Below are 20,280 nucleotides of genomic sequence, written 5' to 3'. Positions count from 1 at the left end.
CCGGCGGTGAATGATCCTTCCCGGCATCCCCCGCGCCGCCGCCGCCCCGCCGCGGCTCGCCCGGCCCTGCCGCCATGGCCTTCACCTTCGCCGCCTTCTGCTACATGCTGGCGCTGCTGCTCACCGCCGCCCTCATCTTCTTCGCCATCTGGCATGTGAGTGCGGGCGGCGGGCGGGATGAGGGCACGGTCGCCCCGCGGCGATGGTCGCCCCGCCGCCCTGAGGGGTGGGACGGCGGCCCTGAGGGGATGGTCGCCCCGCGGGCCTGAGGGGACGGCGGCCTTGAGGGGGGAACAGGGGGGCCCGGTCGCTCCGGGGCGCTGAAGGAGTTGAGGGGGGTCCGGTCACCCTCGCGGCCATGGGAGGCCGGGGGGTTGTTGTCGCCCCACGGCCTTGAGTGTGGGGTGACGGCCGGTCGCCCCGTGGCCCTGAGTGTGTGTGTGTGTCCTGTCGCCCCACGGCCCTGACGAGGCGGGGCGGGGGCGGTCTGGTCGGCCCCGCGGCCCTGAAGGGGTGGGGGGGGTCCGGTCGCCCCCGAGGGGTGGGGGGGCTGTCCCGTTGCCCCCGCGGCTCTGAGGGGGAGGGCGGTCGCCCCGCGGCCCTGAGCGTGTGTGTGTGTATTCCGGTCGCCCCTGCGGCCTTGAGGTGGGGGGGCGGTCGCCCCGCCGCCCTGAGCGGCCGGGCCTAGAGCCGGTGCTGGCGGTGCGGCCCTTTCCCTGGAGCCGGTGCCCGGCTGGAGGCCCTGGGCGCTCTCCCGCGCAGGCCGCGGGGGCCGGGCCGCCTGCCCCAGTCGGGGCCGTGTCCATCTGTCTGTCCACCGTCTCCCGTGAGAACCCCCACTCCCAGGGGTTTCCGTCCGCCCCCCGAGCCGCAGCGTGGGGACTGGAGGCCCCTGGGGGTCTTCTCTCTGCCCGGGGGCCGGCGGCGGTGGTGGGAGCCCAGCAACCGCATCTGGGCCCCGCCGCCATCCTTACCTTGGAGAGGTGGAAATCAGGCAGCGCTTGTCGGCGGACGAAGTGAATTTTCGAGTGCTGACATAAGACACATCCATTTCATTAAAGGGTATTTTAAATGAGTGCATCTTTTTTTAAAATAGGGGTTGAAAATGTTTTGGCCTGGTGTCAGGTTGGCTGCTGATTTAACAGAAATAAGGAGTGAAGTGTTGCGTTCTTTTCATGTTTTATAGTGAGACTTAATTTTAGAGATTTTTAAAAAAATTATTATTTTGAGAGTTTTCTGACTTGAACCTGGCACAGAGAGAGCCAGGAACCTGCCATGGGTCCACTGCGCAATACAGCTCTAGGAGAGGATGCAGGAGGATGTTGTTTTTGGCAGAAAACAGAAACTGTTCCATTGTAAAATCAGTACCTGTAAGCATATTGGGGCTTATATTGAATATAGATGAATCTCATACCTATAATAACTTGTTCTGTCTTAAGATTGGTTTTTTTTAAAGTTTGGTATGACATTTGTTCTTTAGAAGTGGCTTTTTTTTGTATTTCATGCCGTATGTTTGTCTGATTTTTATGGCATGAAAAGGTCCAGTACAGAGGGTTTTTTTTATGGATGCACCTTTTGGACATACACAGGGGGCCAGGATTTACTGTGAGAATAACGAGAGAAAGCATCTGGCTGCTTTTAAGATTGCTGTTGTTTTTTCTTCATTAATGACCCCTGTGTCAGGTTCCTGCTGGCAACCAAGAGAGTCACGTGCAGCATTTGGGGTCGGTGCAGCAGGGGGAGGTCGATGCACTGCGAGCAGGGTTAAAAACTGCTGAAGGGACATTGGAAATTGGTTGCTGGTGAGGAGTAAAAAGGCAGAGTGTGGGCAGAGGGCTGAGAATGCCTGAAGTATCTTCTGCTTTCTTGTTTGTACAACCTGTATCCAATGTGTTTTACCTGTGGGTTTATGACACTAGAACTAGAAATTATATTCCTCAGTATGGTGGCAGCACTGGAACATTATGGCTCTATACCAAAATGTTGCTTTTCGTGGATAAAATACATTGTTGCTCCTGGACTGAAGAATCACAGCTGTTTCAATTTTTTTTCTAGATTATAGCATTTGATGAACTGAAGACCGACTACAAGAACCCCATAGACCAATGTAATACACTCAATCCTGTAAGTTGCATGCTAAACGTTTTGGTTTGTGGGGTTTTTTTTGTTGTTTTTTTTTTTAATAAATGTATGTAAAGTTGAGTGGTTTTGATGTTATCTTGATCTATTCAAACTTTGCAGTAGAATTGCATCTGGGTGGACAAAACCTAGCTGTTCGATACAAGTTCTAGGGAAATTTCTATGTCTGATTCTTTGCTTTCATGTTGACTATTCTGACTGTTATTAATCTGCTGGTGATCTTGTCAGCTGTCGTACTAACATTCTTTCAATCTGCTTTTACATTTTCGGCACAAAGACAGTTGAAAAGGTCAAAAAGATTAAAAGAGTCAAAATTGCATTAAAGGTGTGTACTGCTTTTCAGTTTAATGTTTTTAATGCCACTTTCCTTTCATTTTGTTAGGAACATTTGTAATATTATTAAGCTGTTTTGTTTAGTCTGCCTGTTCATCTGCTCATTATTTGTTTGTTGGGGTTTATAGCAACTTCATGGATTTCCATATTTTGTGCAAAACAACTTTGCTTGCTTACCCAATGAAGTGGGGAAAACTGTTACATGCCTGTTATATATGTCCTTAGCTGGAGTAAATTCAGGTAGAAATAAATAGTACTTTTCAAGCAAGATGTATTGAACTCTGAGATTATAGGAGACTAGTTGTTTTTTAAGTATCGACTGGGAGGATTTGGGTGGGCATAATGTAATAGGCATTCTCTTCAATTCTTTGTTTTATGTTCCAGGATCAGGGGTGTATCTTGGTGTCCTCTCGGATGCAACTCTGACACTCCTTGGTTTGTGAAAAGACTTTGAGACAAACTATTTGCTTGCGTCTGTAACAGGCCAATAATAAAAGGGATGCTGGTTAAAGAGCGTATGGTTTGATACAGCAGGGTTTTTGTGCGTTTCTCATGGTTTGTACTGTGCCCAGGCTGAGGTAGAAAGCAGGGGCAGCGCAGCAGTGTGGCCTGGACTGTAACTTTATTGTATTTTGAAGTAAATTTTGCAAGTTAAAAACGAGTTTACAGTAGCTGGGGGGAAAATGCGTGTTAGACATAGGTCATGTCAATTGACAGCGAATATTACAACGTGAGAATGGTGGGGAGGAGGAGGAGAGGGGATAGGCAGAGGATTCCATCCCAGAGGGTGAGGTTTGCTGCTCAGATAGCTGTGCATCTAACAGTTTCCCTTGCTTGGTCTGTTCTACGGTCATTTCTGCTACGGTACGGGGGAAGGCAAATTGTCATTACATGGATGCATTATGATCTTATCGCAACCTTTGAAGTGTTGTAATGCGCATGTTTAATGCAAAAATTAACCTTCTGTTAACCCACATGCATGTAGTGTTTATTTATATGATAGCTTTGCGAATTGAAAATATTAAATAACTTAATATTTGCTGTTGTTGTAAAAGTAGATTAGCCACTAACAGTGAAGTTACGATCTTGAGGGGATCTGGTAAATGGTGCTGGACAAACACACTGAAGCGTTGTTCCTGTATAAAGAATCAAAAATCCTGGTAGGAATTGAGATACCTCAGTAGAAAGATTATCCCAAAATAGCAACTGCTTAGTACACTGTTGATGCCTTCTCTTCTCTTCCCTGCTCCTATTATAGTAGTATCTCTTCTCAGCAGCAAGATTTCTTCCTCCTTCACTTCCCTGTTAAATATAATGGCAGAATATGATGTAGCTCATTTTCCTTTAGGACAGCCAGGGAGCATCAAGTGTAGTAGGTTTGAAAGAGTCAGGTGTTCTGGTGTGGCAGGAAGGTGTAATAAACAAGAGAAAGAAAAATGTGTTTTGAGATGCGTAGTTAAATAAACTACAGATTTTCTGACCTGGTAAATCTGTCTCAGCAGGCTGCCAAATGCATTGTGTTTTTGGATAGGTCTGTTGTTGTTGTTCTACTATAAATAATTGCCAAGTTGTAAATGGTAAGTATACAAAGAAGGATCTGGACAAAAATATTTATTTGAAACATTTCATGTATGACAGCTTATTTTTGTTGATGTTGATGCAAGTTTGCTTTGTTTGATATTCTTCATTTAGAGAAGCAAAAAAATGTTGTAGCAAAGTAGGTGGTGAAAATGGCTGTTTGTTGGTAGTTTTTAGATTTCTAGGAAGATATTCTTGGGGTTCAAAAGAAATGTCTGCTTAGAGAGAACGAAAAAAATTATAAAACATTGAAGGTTCTGTGCAGTCATCCCATGCAACGTTTGTGATTTCACGCAAAAAGCAGGGCAGAGTGTGTGTGTGGGGTGTGCACACACTTAAATCTTTGGGTAGAAATGGAGTATTTTTCATGAAGAGATGTTTTAGTGGTCCTGAGTTGAGAAGTTGAAATATGACAGATTTGTTTCTTTCTGAATTCCGTGATAAAGGAATAAATGATGTCACCTTGGGGTGTCTTGTTTTAGAAAATTTTACTCCTGTGGCAGGGTGTGAGGTTTTGCTGGCTCTTTGCATGCATTTAATCTATGTATCTCTCCATAGTATTCCTATTAATAACACTAATGCTACCTGGCATTTCACGCTTTGTGTGATTTCATAGTAAACTGATAATTAGCTCTGTGGGCTTCCGCTGGCAAGCATGATGCTCTAAAGCATGCATGTTAGGTACTTGCGAAGGAAAACGAAGCTGGCTCGTCGGCCCTGAGCCGTACGTGCGTAGCTGCCGTGGTGGCCTCCTGCGCCGCAGGCAGCACAGCGTCGCCGCTGCAGACCCGTGCGCCTGCCAACGTCACTGCTGATTTGGTTTGATAAAGCCTCTGCCGAGGATGTTACGTTTTGCCAATAGTTGGAATTTGAAAAATTATGGAGGGATGAATTCCAAAACCAAGCTGTCAAATAGGAAAACACAAACCATCTTTTTGCCTATAAACTGTTACATGGAGCATGTTTCCTACTGATATTTCTCTGTTGCATGAGCAGAAATATCTCAATCTCTTCTGTTACAAAGGTCATATATAAAGCGTGGAGTCTGTTAACAGTGCACATAATAGAAGCAATAAAAAACTTGATCTCAGCATTTAATTTTATAAATTTTTCTTCATGGTTCGTGAATATCATGTGAAAACAGCAAGGCACATACCACTGGTTGCTGTTTTCACTTTCTGCAGTCCTGTTCTTGTTAGTGTTGTTTTTTTAATAATATTTTTTAAACAATAGCTTACCTCCAAAATAGATTAAACACCACACGTTTTGCTTTGGATAATCAAAATTTCTAACTCGTATTTTTCTTTTCCAGCTTGTACTTCCAGAGTACCTCATCCATGCATTCTTCTGTGTTATGTTTCTCTGTGCAGCAGAGTGGCTTACACTGGGTCTCAATATGCCTTTGTTGGCTTATCATATTTGGAGGTAATATTGACGAGTCCGGTATCTCTGTACTCATGTTTAATTGTCACTCATTCTCCCGTTGCAGTGTTTCCTGTTACGTGTTCTGTGTCTTTGGCGAATAAAGATGCTTTCTGATATGACACTGAAAAAGTTTATGTCATCGCTATAAAATAGGAACCATCACTTTGCTTTCTCTGTCACTTTTATTTGTTATTCTCTTGCGCTGTGCAAGAGTCGAGTTGTGCTGTGTGTGTCGAAGGTAGCTGATGCGTCAAAGCAGTCCTGATACTGCAGGTGCACAGTGCGAATTGCCAGGAGCAGTGACAATCCCACTTTCCTCCTGCTGCTGAGACATGGGCACCACCTCTCCTTCTGCTGGCATGAGTCCTGTGCAGGGAGGAAATGCAGGAAGTGGTAGTAATTTTACTAGTTGCCTGCGTTAAACTACAATTTCAGGATTGTTTTGTGTTGACCCGTATGAGTAGTCCTTCAGCATGGGAGCTGGTGTGCCTTGTATTCGTGAGAAGAGGCTGTAGGTTACGTAGGGTTATATGTTGATCTCTTCTCCGGCTTTTCCAACCCTTTCACAAGAAATCCCATTTTTCATTTATTTATAAACTTGTGCCATTTCCTTTTGGCGTACCAGAGTTCAGCATGGTTTAAGGCTGAGGTAAGCTGTCGCAGCACCTTCTGGGAAAGCCCTTCCATAGGCATGTCTACTTTGGAGCTCCGTGTTGCTCTTGCAGTTCGCCATCTCCTACATGGAGCTGATGGACTTTGTTCTAAGGGGTGCGATTCCTTGTCTCGGTTCTGGTGTTACTTGGTGGGTGGGGGACAGGAACGAATGTTTCCCATCGCTGTCACCACAAAACTAACTGTGCGTCACTTTCAGGTACATGAGTAGACCTGTGATGAGTGGCCCTGGTCTGTATGATCCTACAACCATCATGAATGCAGATATTTTAGCCTATTGCCAGAAAGAAGGATGGTGCAAATTAGCATTCTACCTTCTATCATTTTTTTACTACCTATATGGGTAAGTTTTTTCCTCTCTTTCCCATCTAATCTTCAGTCTGAAATTTTGGCTCAGTGCACAAGAGAAATTTTGTACCTAGGGATATATATAGCGACAGCTTTCCTGAAAAAGAATCCACAATCACCATTTATTCTGTTCTAAAACACAAGTCTTAATTTGATCAAAATTACTAATTTGAGTCTCTCTACCATGACCGGAGACTTGAAAGCTCCAAGCATTTCTTCTTTTAAGCATAACATAATAATGCCCCTCCCAGTATTTTCATTAAAAAGCTGGAACAGTAATATTTTTAAAGTAGGTATTTTGATGAAAATGTGATTTTTGTGGAAGTCAAAGGTAGAGGAGTCGTTCCAAGAGTGAAAAGGGCACAAAAGCCAGTGCCACCGCCTGGTTCCTGCTCCCAGTTCTTCCTTCAGGCCAAAAACCAACTCGCTGCATGGTGTTTGCGTCTGCCCTGGGCGTGTGAGAGGGGAAGGGGTGTGCTGTCCTCCTCCCTCTCTGCAACTCTTACAGCACAGCGGGGGTAATTCAGGCTCTTTAAACGTAGCATCATGTTCATACAGGGCTCCCTGTTACAGTGGCACTGGGGCTAGTGACAACTGGCTGCTGCATCAGTTCGTGTTGTGCTTTATAATGCCCCTCGCATGTGCTTGTGACTTTGTGTAAAGTCTTCAGTCACAATCCACCTACCTCACACAGATTTGTTCCTTAGAATATATAACTGTATAATTAAATGTATAATGCTAATCAAAATACAGCATCTTAATATTCTTATTTTATTTTCCAGCATGATTTACGTTCTGGTGAGCTCTTAAGAAGACATTCTGCAAGCTTTGTTCCAGTTAAGTGCATGCAAAAGCCACAAAACATGGATTCTTTACAACGAGAACCTCTTACCAAGATTAAATACGGAATCTGATGATCGCATTTGCATTAGAAAACAATGACTCCCCGATTTTTAAAATATTTCCACATTTTATACTTGTGGAAAGACTGTTTTCTTATATTTTACTGGGACACTGAAATCAAAGAATTACATGTAAATTAATACAAAGATTACCAGGTTTCGAAATGTTTTGACTTTGCACTCCATAAGGAACAGCCATAATCTTCAAGTAGGTATCGGTTACTGACTAGCCGTAGGTATTTTCTTTAGGCTGGGCTTCGTAGTGGCTCATTTGGACTTGCGTTTCCCACTCTGTTAATCACCTGTAGCTGCCGAGTGCTCGGGGAGGACTGGCGGTGCTGTGTGTTTTACCTGTAGGTGACGTTGGTCTTAAGAGATGAACTCATGGATGCAGTTGCAAAAATAGGAGTTCTATTTCGGTTTACTGTATTTATTTTCTATCTATCTGGTTCATCTTTCCCTGTATATGCATGATTCAGACTTTGTATTTTCACCAAACATTAGCCTTGCTTTAATCTCAAGCAGATGTCATTGTGATAGGAGAAGTCGAATTGTCCACGAAGGAATTAATTTAAATGGTGGTTATTTTTTTTTTTTAATGTCTGTGCTGTGTTATTAAGAAACGGTCAAACCTTACAACGTTTGTCAAGTCCAATGATGGAAACACTCTTGAGTTTAAGAGTAATAACACAGACCTTTGCAAAGCAGAAAGTGAGATTGTGAAACTGCCCTGCTGTTCCTTAGTGCAATACATAATAAAAAAAAAAATCTCAGATTCAGAAACACTTATTTTTACCTGGTGCCTTGTTTTGTTTTTCAATTGAAGAGATACTTGCTGTATTCATCTGTTTGTGATGGATAATTGCATTGCCTTTTAAAAATAGAACACTGAATCGCGTTCTGTCTGGAAAAGGGAAGCTCTGATTTCCTGCTTTTTCTCATGGGTCTGCAGATAAATAGTAGATGGGGCAGGGGAAGGTGTTTTAGCTGAACAGATAATACCGCATTGTAAATTGTTACTGCTGCTTAATTTAGGAGTAATAATTAGGAATCTTTTTTTCATTTACCTGTGCTGGAGAATAATGAATAGTTTCTTAGTTCTAGTAAAATGTTTTTGTATAAACTGTTTATTTGTTCACTCTGGGTGTCTCGGGCATTAGATGCAATAAAAACGGTACGAATGGCTGCGCCGGGTGGTACCAGGAATCCAGCTCCTCCAGTGCTGGTGTGCTGGGCGGCGGCTGCAATTGAGGGAACAGAATATGAACAGGACAGGTATGGAATATCTCTGCCTGAAGAGCGGAAGCACGGATTTGGAAATCTGCCTGTTACAGGTGGCCTGAACAAGAGGTTTGGCCTCTTCAACAGCCCTTGAATAGCTTTTCTTCCATTAATTCAGTTGCTTTTTGAGCACTTTTGTAGCCCGGGCTGGAAGATACAGTGAGACAGTGAGTAGAATTACTCAGTATGTAAAGTAAAAAAAAAAAAAAAGGCATTTGGTGCCTCTAAGCTCTTGTTTTTTAAGATGTATTGAAAATTTCCCCTTTTCCACCTTATTTATGCTGGGCATGATTGAATAGACCTTCATCATGTCATCTGTCAAAGCGGAGAAGTCCATTTAATCTCTTCTTGATTGAAAGTCCTTCCGTAGCTTTGTGATTATCCCTTCTCCTCCCCAAACGTTCCTTTTCAAAGCTGGAGGAGACCAGAACTGTTGTCATCACATGAGATTTGGGTGCCCCGGGGACTTTAGAGCGGCGGTTGCTTGTGTTCTGCTTCTGAATTCCTCCCCTCTTTTGATAATGTGGTGGGGGGATGAGAATTCAGGCTGTGAGAACTTCAAATTCTCCTTCCTAAGTAATAAGAGATCCTCAACACCTTCTTCCTAGGTACATAATTTTTTTTTTTTCCAACATGTGTTTTCTTTGCATTTGTTGCCAGTTTCCTCTGCCATTATCGCTCAAGTGTTCAGCACCACACGATTTTTATTTTCCTGACTGTCCTGAAATATTTGTAGCAGTTTCAGGCCTTATCTCATTTTCTGTGTGGAGGCGTGGGTTCCATCCCGACCCCTCTGGAGCTTGGCGAGGAGCCCCCTCCTCACCCCAAAACTCCTTACTCCGATTCTGTAATCCCTTCCCAGCAGTTGGTAGTTGACAAGAGGATTCTCTTCCTTACGCAAATCATAATTTTGAGCTTTTAACAGGAGAAATTTTGAAAGGCTTTTTGGAAACTCAGGAATATTGTTCCTGTTGGATCACTTTTATTTTCCTGCTGGAAGATATGACCTCAGCCTGCGTAAGCAAAACTAATTAACCCTTTCTTATGTTTGTATATTTATTAATCCATATGGAAATGAGACTTACTGGCCTGATCTCTCCTCAGCCTTCTAAACGAACCTCTCATTCCCTCGGCGCTTGGGCTCATTTAAGCTGTTACACACCAGAATAACCCATGCAGGACTGACCGAGTCCAACTGATACCTGCTTCTGAAACCCCCTCCCGCTGTGGAATGGCTTTAAGCAAGAAGAGCAGAATGTTTGCAACATTTGCAGTATCCTGTCCATCACAGGATTTACACGCTTCACGTAAAAATCCAGGTGAATGTTCCTGGACAGAGGAATTCAGAGGTGAAACCAGCCCAGTTCTGCCGGTGAACCTGAACTTACCACTAACCCCAGGAGCAAAATGCTTCTTTGGAGTCTGTCCTGCCTGATGTGGTTAAATACATGAGAACCAAAGAATTTAAGTATTCTCATTTCAAAGGTCTTTAAATAATGTCAAAACATTGCAGAGCGGGGTCAGAAGTGCAAGTTAGAAGTTACAATGTCCTACGAGAACCCACTGTGTGGACGTGTGATGGCCACCCAGCAGCATCCCTCAGAGGATGCTATTCAGAAACTGTTCTCAGCACTTACTTTTACAGCAGGTTAGTGTCTCCCAGCACCCACCCAGCTGCTGGGTGGTGTGACCGTTGCTGGGTGTACCAGCGGCGTGAGCCTCACCTCCCAGCTTTACCCGAGTGTGGAGTTGCACGTGTGACACTTAGCTACAGAACCGGTCATTTCATGTTCAAACTTGGTATTAATTGATTTTTGGGTTCCAGAAGGCAAAAGATTATGGAGAAAATAAAGCATTTGTCTCTCCCTGTCAGTAAGTTTCCTGCTAAACCATTTTAAAAAGCCATCTCATACATACTTCGTGTCTGAAAACCATCAGTTGTGAGGATTCAGCATGGTAGAAGGGACGGACCTTTTTGGTTTTCTGAGTGCTGGGGAGCAGTGTCAGGGAAGGGACAACACACATTTTGAACTAAGTATTCTCTGATTCCGTGCTGTGAAAACTGGGAGAGTTCCTGTTGTCTGCCTTAGGGGTGGAGACAGGAATGGTGTTAAAAGCTAATCAGTAGAAATAACCTTTAAATGTGCGCTGTTACAGTGTCTGGGTTCAAACAAGATGTTAAGAAAAGGTTATAAATTTAAAGTGAGCAAAGCAGTGAGTTCTGCTTCAACTCGAACCCACTGTTGCTGTGGTAGAGTCTCATGGCACAAGTGACTTGAAAAGTTACAGAAACTTTATTGAAGTGCACCATAAACATCAGTGTCGCTGCAGGTGATAGGGAAGTGTAGGCTGCAGCTGTGGGGAGCACAGGAGGGTGACCCTGGGAGCAGGATGGCAGCTCTTGGTGGTGCTGGTACTGGACACTTGGGGAGGAAAAAAGCACTTAAGAGATTTACCTACAAGGGAAGAGGAGATGGTGACAGGGCAGGAGGACAGTCAGGATGCGGACACTCAGTGACTGCAGCCCAGAGCTGTTTGTCTAAGAGGGCAAGGCCCGGCCTGGGTGACACGGGCCCTCTTCCCAGAGCCAAAACTTATCTCACAGGGCGTCAGAGGAGACCTGGGCACTGAGGCGGATCATCATCACTTCCTCAGAACAGGACAGAACTAGTTTAAATGTTTTCTTGAGGAGTCTGTTAATCTTCTCTGGTCTTTACGAGTAGATAGAGTTAAACAGGAAGGACGTGCACTGTTACCAATGTGTTGCTGTGAGATTCTCTCCAGCCTGCAGCTGACTGTTTATTTACTTTCTCTAGCGTTAGCACGCAGGAGCGCTGTGCCAGAAACTCACCCACGCAGCTACAGCAGCGTCTCTTCCTACCGCATTCATCTAAAAACCCACCTGCTTGGTTTGTCACAGCCCTTCAGCGTAAAACCTCCTTCTATCAGGATGAGGGGTCTTGTTCCTTAATATCACTGACCGCACTAGGCGGAACTGTGACGTTTTAGACTGAGTTCTTACTAGTTCATAAGGGGTAGGCACTCCAGCAGGAAGGTTCACATGCTTCACTTTCCTTTGGTTTAAAGCTAAAGCTGAGGGTTTTTTTGAAAGTGCTCAAGTTTTGTAATTTTTTACCTCACTATGTTATCCCAGCATGACTCTCTTACAAAGGTAGTAGAGAAGGAATTAACTTTCGTGTCTTCCTCTACGCACTGGGGCAGAAGCCAGCTATGGGTAGTGGACGTCTGCGTGCAGCTGTGAGGAGTTATGGACTATTCTCTTTCCTCCCATGTCCTGCCTTCACGTGCAGTTGCTTGTCCCAGCTCTCATGCTACGTAGAGCAGAGGTGAAGTCAAAATGAAATTCAGTCGCTGCTTTTGACAGCGGGGTCTCCCTTCCCCTGGGTACCTTCACTGAAGCAGCGCGCAGGATGTCAGCACGCCGCTTATGTCAGCGGACGCATATGCTCTCGGTACCAAGTGATGTTCTATGTGAGGTAGGTCATTATTGTATTAAAAACAAGCTCGTTAGGCATGCAGGCCACCAGCAGAAGAGTAACGAACACGAATACACTTCCATATATTTTTAAGGCAGTATTAAAGACAGAGTGTGAAAGCAGGCAGCTGTGTCACGGAGGCAGCAGGCACGAGACACTGTGGAGGTCAGGAGTGAGGCGTCTTGTCCCGCTGTCTGCCGCAGCCACGGGGACACAAAGCTACACCGCGCCAGTATGAGTTAGCGCGATACCGATCTTAGTACCGTCTCCTTTGTTGCCAGGTGTGCAGCTAGGTTCTCTCGAAAGTCATGGAGGTAATTGTACTGCTGAAAAAGCAAAACCAGATTTGTAATGAGGGCTTTATACTTTTGGAAAAGGCACTTCCCATCTTAAAAAGCTGTTTGATACCCCAGGATGAAAACTGCACCCTCTAGTCTGTTTATTTGTTCTTTTTTGTGCTTACTCCCAATCCTCTGGAATTTCTCCACCATCAGACACAGATGACGTGGATCCTGGCTTGGCTACGGTGGTTCCTCCTAAAGGGCACACCTGAGCTCAAGGTAGCGCAAACCATGGTCCTCAGTAGGTGGGCGCTTTGTGGTGGAATTCAAAGCTGCTTTATTGGGGTCACCAAGGGCCTTACTCTCTCCATAATGCATCCACGATACAGAACACAGCCTTTAGCCAGTATGATGATCTATGATGACGTATGACAGTTTATAGTAAGAGTTCTTAGGTCAACTCATACATCTTGTGGAGTATTAATACGCCCGTGTTCAAAATGAGATAACAATGTCGGTCAGCAGAGGCTAAAGAACAGATCACGCACCCCAAGTGGCCATGAGGGCCTCTAATTAGAACGTTTGTTCATGTCCTTCCCCGTCTCTTCAACCAGGGATGCAAGCTGCTCCTCACCTGCCCTCTTGCTTTGGAGAAAACTAATTTTCAACAAGTTGTGTAAACAAAATTTGCCTTCCAGAGGCTTAGAGCTAGCAAAAAGACAATATTTAGGCAACTCTTCAACAACTGTCAGCTCCTCTTTCCTCTACACAGAACTGTTTTAAGAGCACAACATCTAGGACTTGTGTCAACAGAAATACGTACACGGAGTAGCTAAAAATCCCACCAAAACAAGAAAAAGCTGTTATGTTCACCAAGTTAGTTTTAACACTAGTGCCAAGGATGCTTCTTAAAAGCCACCTGCCAGGGTATTGATGGATAGCTACAGGAGATGACCACGGCCAGCTGGGTTAGGAAGATGGAACAAAAGCAAGGCAGAAAAATCAAGCAGATGGCCAAGTTGTGAGGAGAGTGTGAGCAACAGTCAAAGGGACAATAGTTCAGTGAGTGATGGGCAGGGATAAGGAGGAGAAAGCAACGTTATTTATGGTGGTGAGGAGCAGAGAGGGAGAACAGCTGTTGAAATCGGTAGAAGGACAAGAAGCAGCATGAAAGCAGAAAGCGAGAAGCAGCTCAAACCCAAGGGAGCAGCAGCAGCACCAGCTGTGGAGCACCTCAGAGCCAGAGAGATTCCTTTGTGTGGTGGAGGAGAGGACGGTGCGAGCTCTCCGCTCTTGTTTCCACGCATGTGTTACCTGCTGTAGCCTCATTACCTTGATGGTCTGTATCGCCCCAGATCCTCTCAAATTCCTGAGGCTGTCTATCGCTTGCTGAGGTGCCAGCGTGTCCGAAAGCTGAAGCAGGAGACACGCAGCTACTGTAAGGGAAAGGTATATATGTGTGTATATGTGCTACTGAGCACCTCTTGCTGTACGCAGCATGACTTTGTTCCACAAAAACCACTCTAGCAAAACTCAGCCTCGTCATAGCGGGGTCACAGATCTATTGGATCTTTTGCTGAATATTATTTCTTGGCGCTGGCCCCATCTGCCTCCTGCTCCTGCCCAAGCTTGCAGGCTTTGGGAACAGGTGAAGACTCTCCTACTGTTTCCCCACTGCCTTTCCAGCAGCATTTGGGAGGCAAATTCTAGGCTTTTCAAGAACAAGTGCCAGCACACCCAGTTAATTTCCCTTTGTGTCTTCTGACCACATTTGCTTTTTTGGCAATATCAGCACCCCTTCCTTCTGGGGCACACACAATAACTAATGCCCTGAAAGCTTAAGGGGAACATTGGGCTGAAGAAAGATGCAGAGGAATAGCTTCATCTCCCTTTCTTGAGATGTTCAGGGAAGAGGGGAAAGCGCAATCCCATCAGTCAGATGAGACTAAAATTTGCAGTGGAAATGGAGAAAGAGTCAGAAAGTAAGAGGAAACTGTCTATCAGCCTCACTGAAAGACTGACCCTGCCTGACTCTCCATCCTCTCAGCTGTATGCTCAGGTTTATACCATGACATACTTACGTCAGTCATCACAGTTTCTACACAGGCAGCTGCTGTTCCTACCATTTGGCAACACCTTTCCCAAGAAGTGAGCCCAAACATATGAACTCGCCTGCTACCCGTAGCGGCAGTTTGCATTGCAAACATAGTTAAGCTTCAAGCAGAGTTTGGCTCCTTTAGACAGTACTGTCTCAGGAGAACAAGTCAGGCACCGGGAGGGGGAAGACAACTGCTTACCAAGACACGAGCGTCCGAGGCCACCATAACAGCTGAAAGAGAAGAAAACCTGTGGTTGTAACAAGCTGTAGGATGCTGCAACACCCAGAGCCCCCTCAATATGTAAATATAGAGATACAATTCTTGCCTTAATATAATCAAGAGGAGCAGTGATACAAGACAGAATATACCTACAAGGCTATCTCCCATTTATTCTTCAGACCTTCCTTAAGCAGTGCCTTTTTAGAGAAACTGCACTTTTCATTTGTGGTAATAGTCCCAGAGGCATAGGAGGACAGCAAATGGCATGAAGATGGACAATCTCAATTTTCTTTAAATCCTACTCCACATTAAGGCTTTGATGATAGTTGTGAGCTAACGATAGCAGCAGGGCTCTGCATCAGCAGGGAGCCCAAGGACTCGGTGGATGTCTGCGCAGGGAGCTGTCAGCAGGATCATTCAGGGAACACAGAACTTGGAAAGCTCTTCCCCCTCCACCCTGAGCTCACTTACAAGTGTCTAAAGAAATTACTTTAAACCCATTTCATGCAATTTAAGAGTGAATTTTGCACTGCTGGAACCCGCTGAGTCCCTGATAAACAGCCCAGGGGTGTGTTACCCTCTGACAACAGCTGCTTTAGCTTACAGCTCATATTGTATACCTGATATTCAACTAGGCTAGCAGCAAGAAGCCATATGGTGCCATTCAATATACACTTTGAAGCGCTTGCTGGACTGAGCAAGGGGAAATGGGAGATTCAAATCTTGCAAAGGACAAGTTAGCTCCAAAAGTGTGCATGAGGAGAAACAAGCAGCTTTTCACAGCTTGAACTAACCCTAAAGAATGCAATTGTCGTTTAACAGGATTCTGTTTCAGCTGGTCATGCACCTAGAGAGAAGCTGGTATCTTTTACAGGAATGTGGGGTGAAAGGGAGGCGACCAGAACCTACTGTACAATTGTTTTCCGGTTACTTTCCAGGCAGCTTCTGAGCTCTTCCAGAATTTTGCAGCACTTGGCAATGTCAGGAGCATCCCCGTCAGGAATAGGATAGTGGTGCACACAGATCCCGTGCTGTTGGTAGGTATCTATAAGGTTTGGTACTCGGTATTTTAAGAGCTCCCCTCTGGTACAAAGCACAAATATATCCTGGGTCCCATAGTTCTTTAGTTCTTCTGCCAACAGATCAAGACATTTGCAAGTAAACAAAAGGCTATCAAGCTTAAGGATAAACAGATAAGCTACTTGGTACTGATTCTTTTGTTTAATCCTTGAGGTTAAGACAATAGGAGTTAGCAATTTTGCTTTGAGCAGCGTTTACTTCTAATGAGCCTCTCCCACATTTGCTTTCAAGTAACCCACGAGAGGAGTTTTCTCAGCTCAGAGTGAGGCTTGAGACAAGCCTCACTAGAAATCACGTCAGCACGTTAAGCACCAGCTTAAGCATGATTCTGTCCCATCTCCAGCTGTGACTACGTCCAAACACTGTGGGTTTTTGCTATTAGTCTCTGCTCTTCCAGTGTTTACAGATAACTACTTGTACAAATCGTTACACGATTTCATCTCTTCTATCCCCATCTCAGTTTTCTCTGGGAAGAGGAGATTACAAGTTTGTAATTCATTGTGGTCATAGCTTTTTTGAAGATGCCCCCACCTGCACATGACTTAGACCTCATGGTTACCGTGAAAGATACACAGATGCCTCTATAGCTCCAGCCTGGAAATACCCTGACTACTTATCCAATATTTGGTTGAGAAGCCACAGACAAAGTGGCACTGCACACTTGGAAGTGATATCATAACGGTGACTGCAGTAAGATGTTTGCTGCATCTCCAAGCACAGTGTTACCAAAACTCAGATAGACATTGCTGTCAGATGTACCCCCAGAAGACTCTGTGAAGAAATGCCTGCCCTGCATTCTAACATCATGGCATGTTATACGAGCACGAACAAAACACCACCACTTCTCAAAGTCAAACCATGTTTTAGATACGTGGTGTCTGGATCCTTATGACCAGATTAGATAAACAACTCCAGCAGTCTCCAGACTAAGAAAGTAAATCTCTAGCTTCTCAGTAACTTACACTTTCAGTTTACCTGCATGTTGTTCTTGCCCATTACATGGAAATGAGAGGCACTTACACACTGGCCAGAAGACTCACCTATATCTTTCTGAAGATTTCTTCTAACATCCTTAAACCTGCAACCTAAAACAAATTATGAACGACAATTACCACTCCAGGTGACATTTGTGAAATGGCTGCTATGGCTGAGGAATAGAGCACAGACAAACTCCTCCCAAAACCAAAGCAAGTGACAAAGCCAAATCCCAAATAAAACACAGTTCTTAGTTTTGCAAATAGATCACTAGCTCAGAAGACATTTTAAATGCCATTATCCGCTTAATGCTGTAATGTAATAGGATTAAAAAAAAACCTGCCCAAGGTTTTGAGCTGCTATGCATTTTCCAGATGAAAAGTTTTGGATATTATAAATCAGGGTACAGCTTAAAAAAAAAAAACACAAACCCCCACAAAACACAAACCAAAAGACGCCAAGAAATAAAAGGGCTGGACAGATCACTTAAGAGTTGTCTGGTTGACTGGTAGGAAAGTAAGTTCCCTGTTCTGTAATACTCAGCACAAATCACATTAAAAATCCTCCTTACTATTAAATCTTCAGCGTATTGCCACTTCCATTTTTTTCCTCAGATCATGCTACCAAGGCATTTTTGCAAGGCATATAGAATATCTCACTGTGACATTCACAGTTATTGTTTGGTTTGTGAGATGTAACGGCTCAAAATATTTGCACTGTGTCCTCCCTCTGTCTCCCCTCCTTCACTTACAGCCCCATAGGCACACAATCTTTATGCCTACCCTGACAACAGTCAGAATTGTTCATATCTTGCATGACAGCAGAATCCTGAAGAGCAAGAGCTGTATCAGCAGGGCTACAACTGGAGGTTGGCATATTGGGATTAAACAGCTATTACACGAACGGCTCAGGTTCTTGTTTGACTGTTGTTGCATGTTATAAATAGTAAGCCAGGCTAAAAAGCCAAATATTTTAACTGACAATAGAAGACGGCCACTATTCTCTTACTGTATAATCTTGCATTAAGATATTCTCTAGACTAACTCTATATTATAACTCTAGATTTTGTATTTCCAAAACAATTATTCCAGTGGTAGATTACAAACGAAGTCACCCCACCAAGTAAATGCAACACAGAATGTTGGGGTACAAGGTATTACTGCTCTTCAGCTTCAAACCCGCCTGCAAATTTCAGTGACTGCTTCTTACCTGGAAGGGAACACAGTCCCAGGAATTTAGAAGAGTAGACAGGAGACAAAGACAGCCTTTTGGGAAATAAAAAATACATAAATAAAACCAGAACTTTTCGATTGTTTGACTAGAGATAACTGGAGTTATCAAGACAGAACTCACTACCAGACATTCATTTCCTCTGGGACAAAGAGAAGAGCTACATAGCTCTAATTAAACTTTAAGAATAAAATGGAAGTATTCTGGTGTTATTTCCACAACATCAGAGAAGGGACTCACACATTTGGTACTGTACTTCATCACATACCCCTGTCCAAGAGGAGGAGAGGATTTTTGACAAATCCCTGCCTTAGCACTGAGACATTTGGGCTTGCATGATCGACAGTGACTAGTGAACGCTTCCAAAAGTGGACCCGGCCCCACATGCCCTGACAAGCACCAACTTAACCCCTTTTTGGGGGCACTGTCAGGCCAGGCACAACCCCAGCCGTCGCTCTGGCACCTCACTGCAGCCCGGCCAGGGCTTCCTTCAGGAAAAGGTTCCCGTTTCACAGGAGAGGGATTTAACGTGGTTTCTGAGGGAAAAGACCGCGGGGCGCGTCTCACCAGGAGATGGGGAGCGGCCTCGGGTCCTCCTCAGGGGCCTCTTCGTCAGAGGAGTCGAAGCCGCCCACTGGCACGGCGCAGGGCTGCGGCGGGAGGAGAGCGCGGAACTCACCCGGGGGCCGGGGGCCGCCCTCCCCCTGGCCTGAGCCGGCGCTGAGGCGACCCCGGGGATCCCGATCCCGATCCCCATCCCGATCCCAATCCCGATCCCGATCCCGATCCCGATCCCGATCCCAGCCCCGGCCCCGGCCCCGGCCCACACCAGCCTCGCCATGGTGCTGCTCCCCGGCCGCCGCCGGTTTGAACTATCCCCACCCACCGGGCCACCTCATTGGACGAGCCCTTCCCTCCCTGCGTCCAATGGGAAGCTGCCGCGAGTGGAAAGCCTCCGACGGCTTTCAGGAGAGGAGCATTCTGATTGGTGGGAAGCGAAGGAGAGGCGGGCTTTAAAAAAGTACCACCGCAAGCGGTGGCGGTGATTTTTGCGCTGATTGGTTGAGGCGGTGTGGCGGGAAGGGGCAGTGTCTCGAGCCGCAGGTGGACGTTATGGGAGGGGCTCTGTGAGGGGCCCGGCCCGGCCCCTGCGCGGCTCCCACTCGCTTTGGTGGCTTTTTGGCGCCGCTTCGCCTTTCTGACTGCAAAGAGGGCTGGAAGTTGGTTTTCATGGACTCTACCGTGAATTGCATTTGAGTTATCCCAGCCCTTTTCATCTGGGATGCTATTCCTGGGATAAATGTGGTGCTGGAAAGCACCCAGCAAGCATGGGATGCTCCCCAGGGTCCTTTGGCTCTGGCCTTTTATTTCCATTTGTTTCTGGTGGTCTTATATCTGTTGTGGTGTGTGCAGTGCAGATGGGGTGGAAGGGAAAAGTTGAAGGGATGGACCCTTCCTGAAAAGTGGATCTGTGGGGTCCAGAGTCCACATCCATGCAGGCTGCGAGGCAGATGTGGTGGCAAGCATGAGCCTTCATTCACAGTGCATGTGAGAGCAGGCGTGTGCTTGAGTTTACTGGGTTGGAGTGCAGTGTGGTGGCCCTTTTTGGCACTAGTGGGGTTTTTATGTGTGGCTGTGGCTTTCACGGAGGCAGGGGAGTTCTCAAGGGTCTCCTAGGTGCCTTGCAGAGGTGCTGGGCGGTCCATTCTGGGTGCGGAGAAAATAGGACTTCTTAAAAGCAGCAAATGAGTGATGCTTGCTCTTTTAAACCACGAACTTAATGTCAAGTATCCTGGCAGCAGCAGGACATCGAGCTCTTGGGACTGTCCAGACCTCACAGATGTGCCCTTAGCATTGCTGCTTAAGTAACTGACTCACAACTCCATGCACAAGGAAAGCTGAAGGTGACTGCAGTGTAAAGCTATTGGAGGTCTCATGGAAAATTCAGACTTACAGCAACTAGATGTGTCCGCTTCCTGCTCTTGTCATGGCCCTGTTTTCTAATGTTCTGTGCAAATAGGTTTCAGGGTTATTGCATGGAGGCTTTATCTTAGCCAAAATAACAAGAAAGATGGCTCCAGGGGAAAATAAAACGTATTCTGGCTGCCTGATTTTTAAGAGCTAGGCTGCTGCTCATGCATTTTAGTAGACCTCTTTTTGCAGTATTTCCGGTTTATTGTGCCCGTAACTCTGGCCATTAATTAATAGGAAGAAATATATA

At 45.4% G+C, this 20,280-nt stretch overlaps 2 protein-coding genes across 4 annotated transcripts; one reads left to right on the top strand and one right to left on the bottom strand.

Moving 5' to 3' along the window:
* CNIH1 (cornichon family AMPA receptor auxiliary protein 1) lies at positions 1–8,182 on the top strand. 2 transcript variants are annotated; one of them, XM_063333879.1, is made up of 6 exons: positions 1–155; positions 2,056–2,124; positions 2,417–2,464; positions 5,363–5,475; positions 6,347–6,490; positions 7,278–8,182. In XM_063333879.1, exons 1-6 carry the CDS (start codon positions 75–77, stop codon positions 7,303–7,305), a joined length of 483 nt encoding a protein of 160 aa, XP_063189949.1. In that variant the 5' UTR covers positions 1–74; the 3' UTR covers positions 7,306–8,182. The 2 variants fall into 2 exon arrangements, with proteins under 2 accessions (XP_063189949.1, XP_063189950.1); XM_063333880.1 differs by lacking the exon at positions 2,417–2,464 and having other exon boundaries at positions 2–155.
* A 2,852-nt stretch (positions 8,183–11,034) lies between these two features.
* On the bottom strand, positions 11,035–18,936 carry CDKN3 (cyclin dependent kinase inhibitor 3). Of its 2 annotated transcripts, XM_063332468.1 has the most exons (8): positions 18,889–18,936; positions 18,627–18,709; positions 18,039–18,094; positions 16,895–16,939; positions 15,684–15,906; positions 14,754–14,785; positions 13,789–13,892; positions 11,035–12,501 (listed from the first exon to the last, which is right to left on the bottom strand). In XM_063332468.1, the coding sequence occupies exons 1-8, from the start codon at positions 18,898–18,900 to the stop codon at positions 12,415–12,417; spliced, it is 642 nt and encodes a 213-aa protein (XP_063188538.1). In that variant the 5' UTR covers positions 18,901–18,936; the 3' UTR covers positions 11,035–12,414. The 2 variants fall into 2 exon arrangements, with proteins under 2 accessions (XP_063188538.1, XP_063188536.1); XM_063332466.1 differs by having other exon boundaries at positions 12,411–13,892.
* Positions 18,937–20,280: the final 1,344 nt, after the last annotated feature.

Source organism: Chroicocephalus ridibundus, chromosome 4, assembly GCF_963924245.1.
Source record: "Chroicocephalus ridibundus chromosome 4, bChrRid1.1, whole genome shotgun sequence".
NCBI classification, from domain to species: domain Eukaryota; kingdom Metazoa; phylum Chordata; class Aves; order Charadriiformes; family Laridae; genus Chroicocephalus; species Chroicocephalus ridibundus.
The sequence above is the reverse complement of the archived record's forward strand: the minus strand, read 5'-3'. Positions and strand labels throughout refer to the sequence as shown.

What these genes read in the sequence shown, in the direction of transcription:
- CNIH1 (XM_063333879.1), top strand. Translation starts at nt 75, where the DNA reads ATGGCCTTCACCTTCGCCGCCTTCTGCTACATGCTGGCGCTGCTGCTC. An exon ending in GAGTCAAAATTGCATTAAAG is followed by an intron (nt 2,465 to 5,362) that starts GTGTGTACTGCT and finishes TTTCTTTTCCAG; the next exon opens with CTTGTACTTCCAGAGTACCT. An exon ending in TTGGCTTATCATATTTGGAG is followed by an intron (nt 5,476 to 6,346) that starts GTAATATTGACG and finishes CGTCACTTTCAG; the next exon opens with GTACATGAGTAGACCTGTGA.
- CDKN3 (XM_063332466.1), bottom strand. An exon ending in GGGACTGTGTTCCCTTCCAG is followed by an intron (nt 16,940 to 18,038) that starts GTAAGAAGCAGT and finishes AATTTGTTTTAG; the next exon opens with GTTGCAGGTTTAAGGATGTT. An exon ending in AACCGGAAAACAATTGTACA is followed by an intron (nt 14,786 to 15,683) that starts GTAGGTTCTGGT and finishes CTTCTCTTTCAG; the next exon opens with CTGTTATGGTGGCCTCGGAC.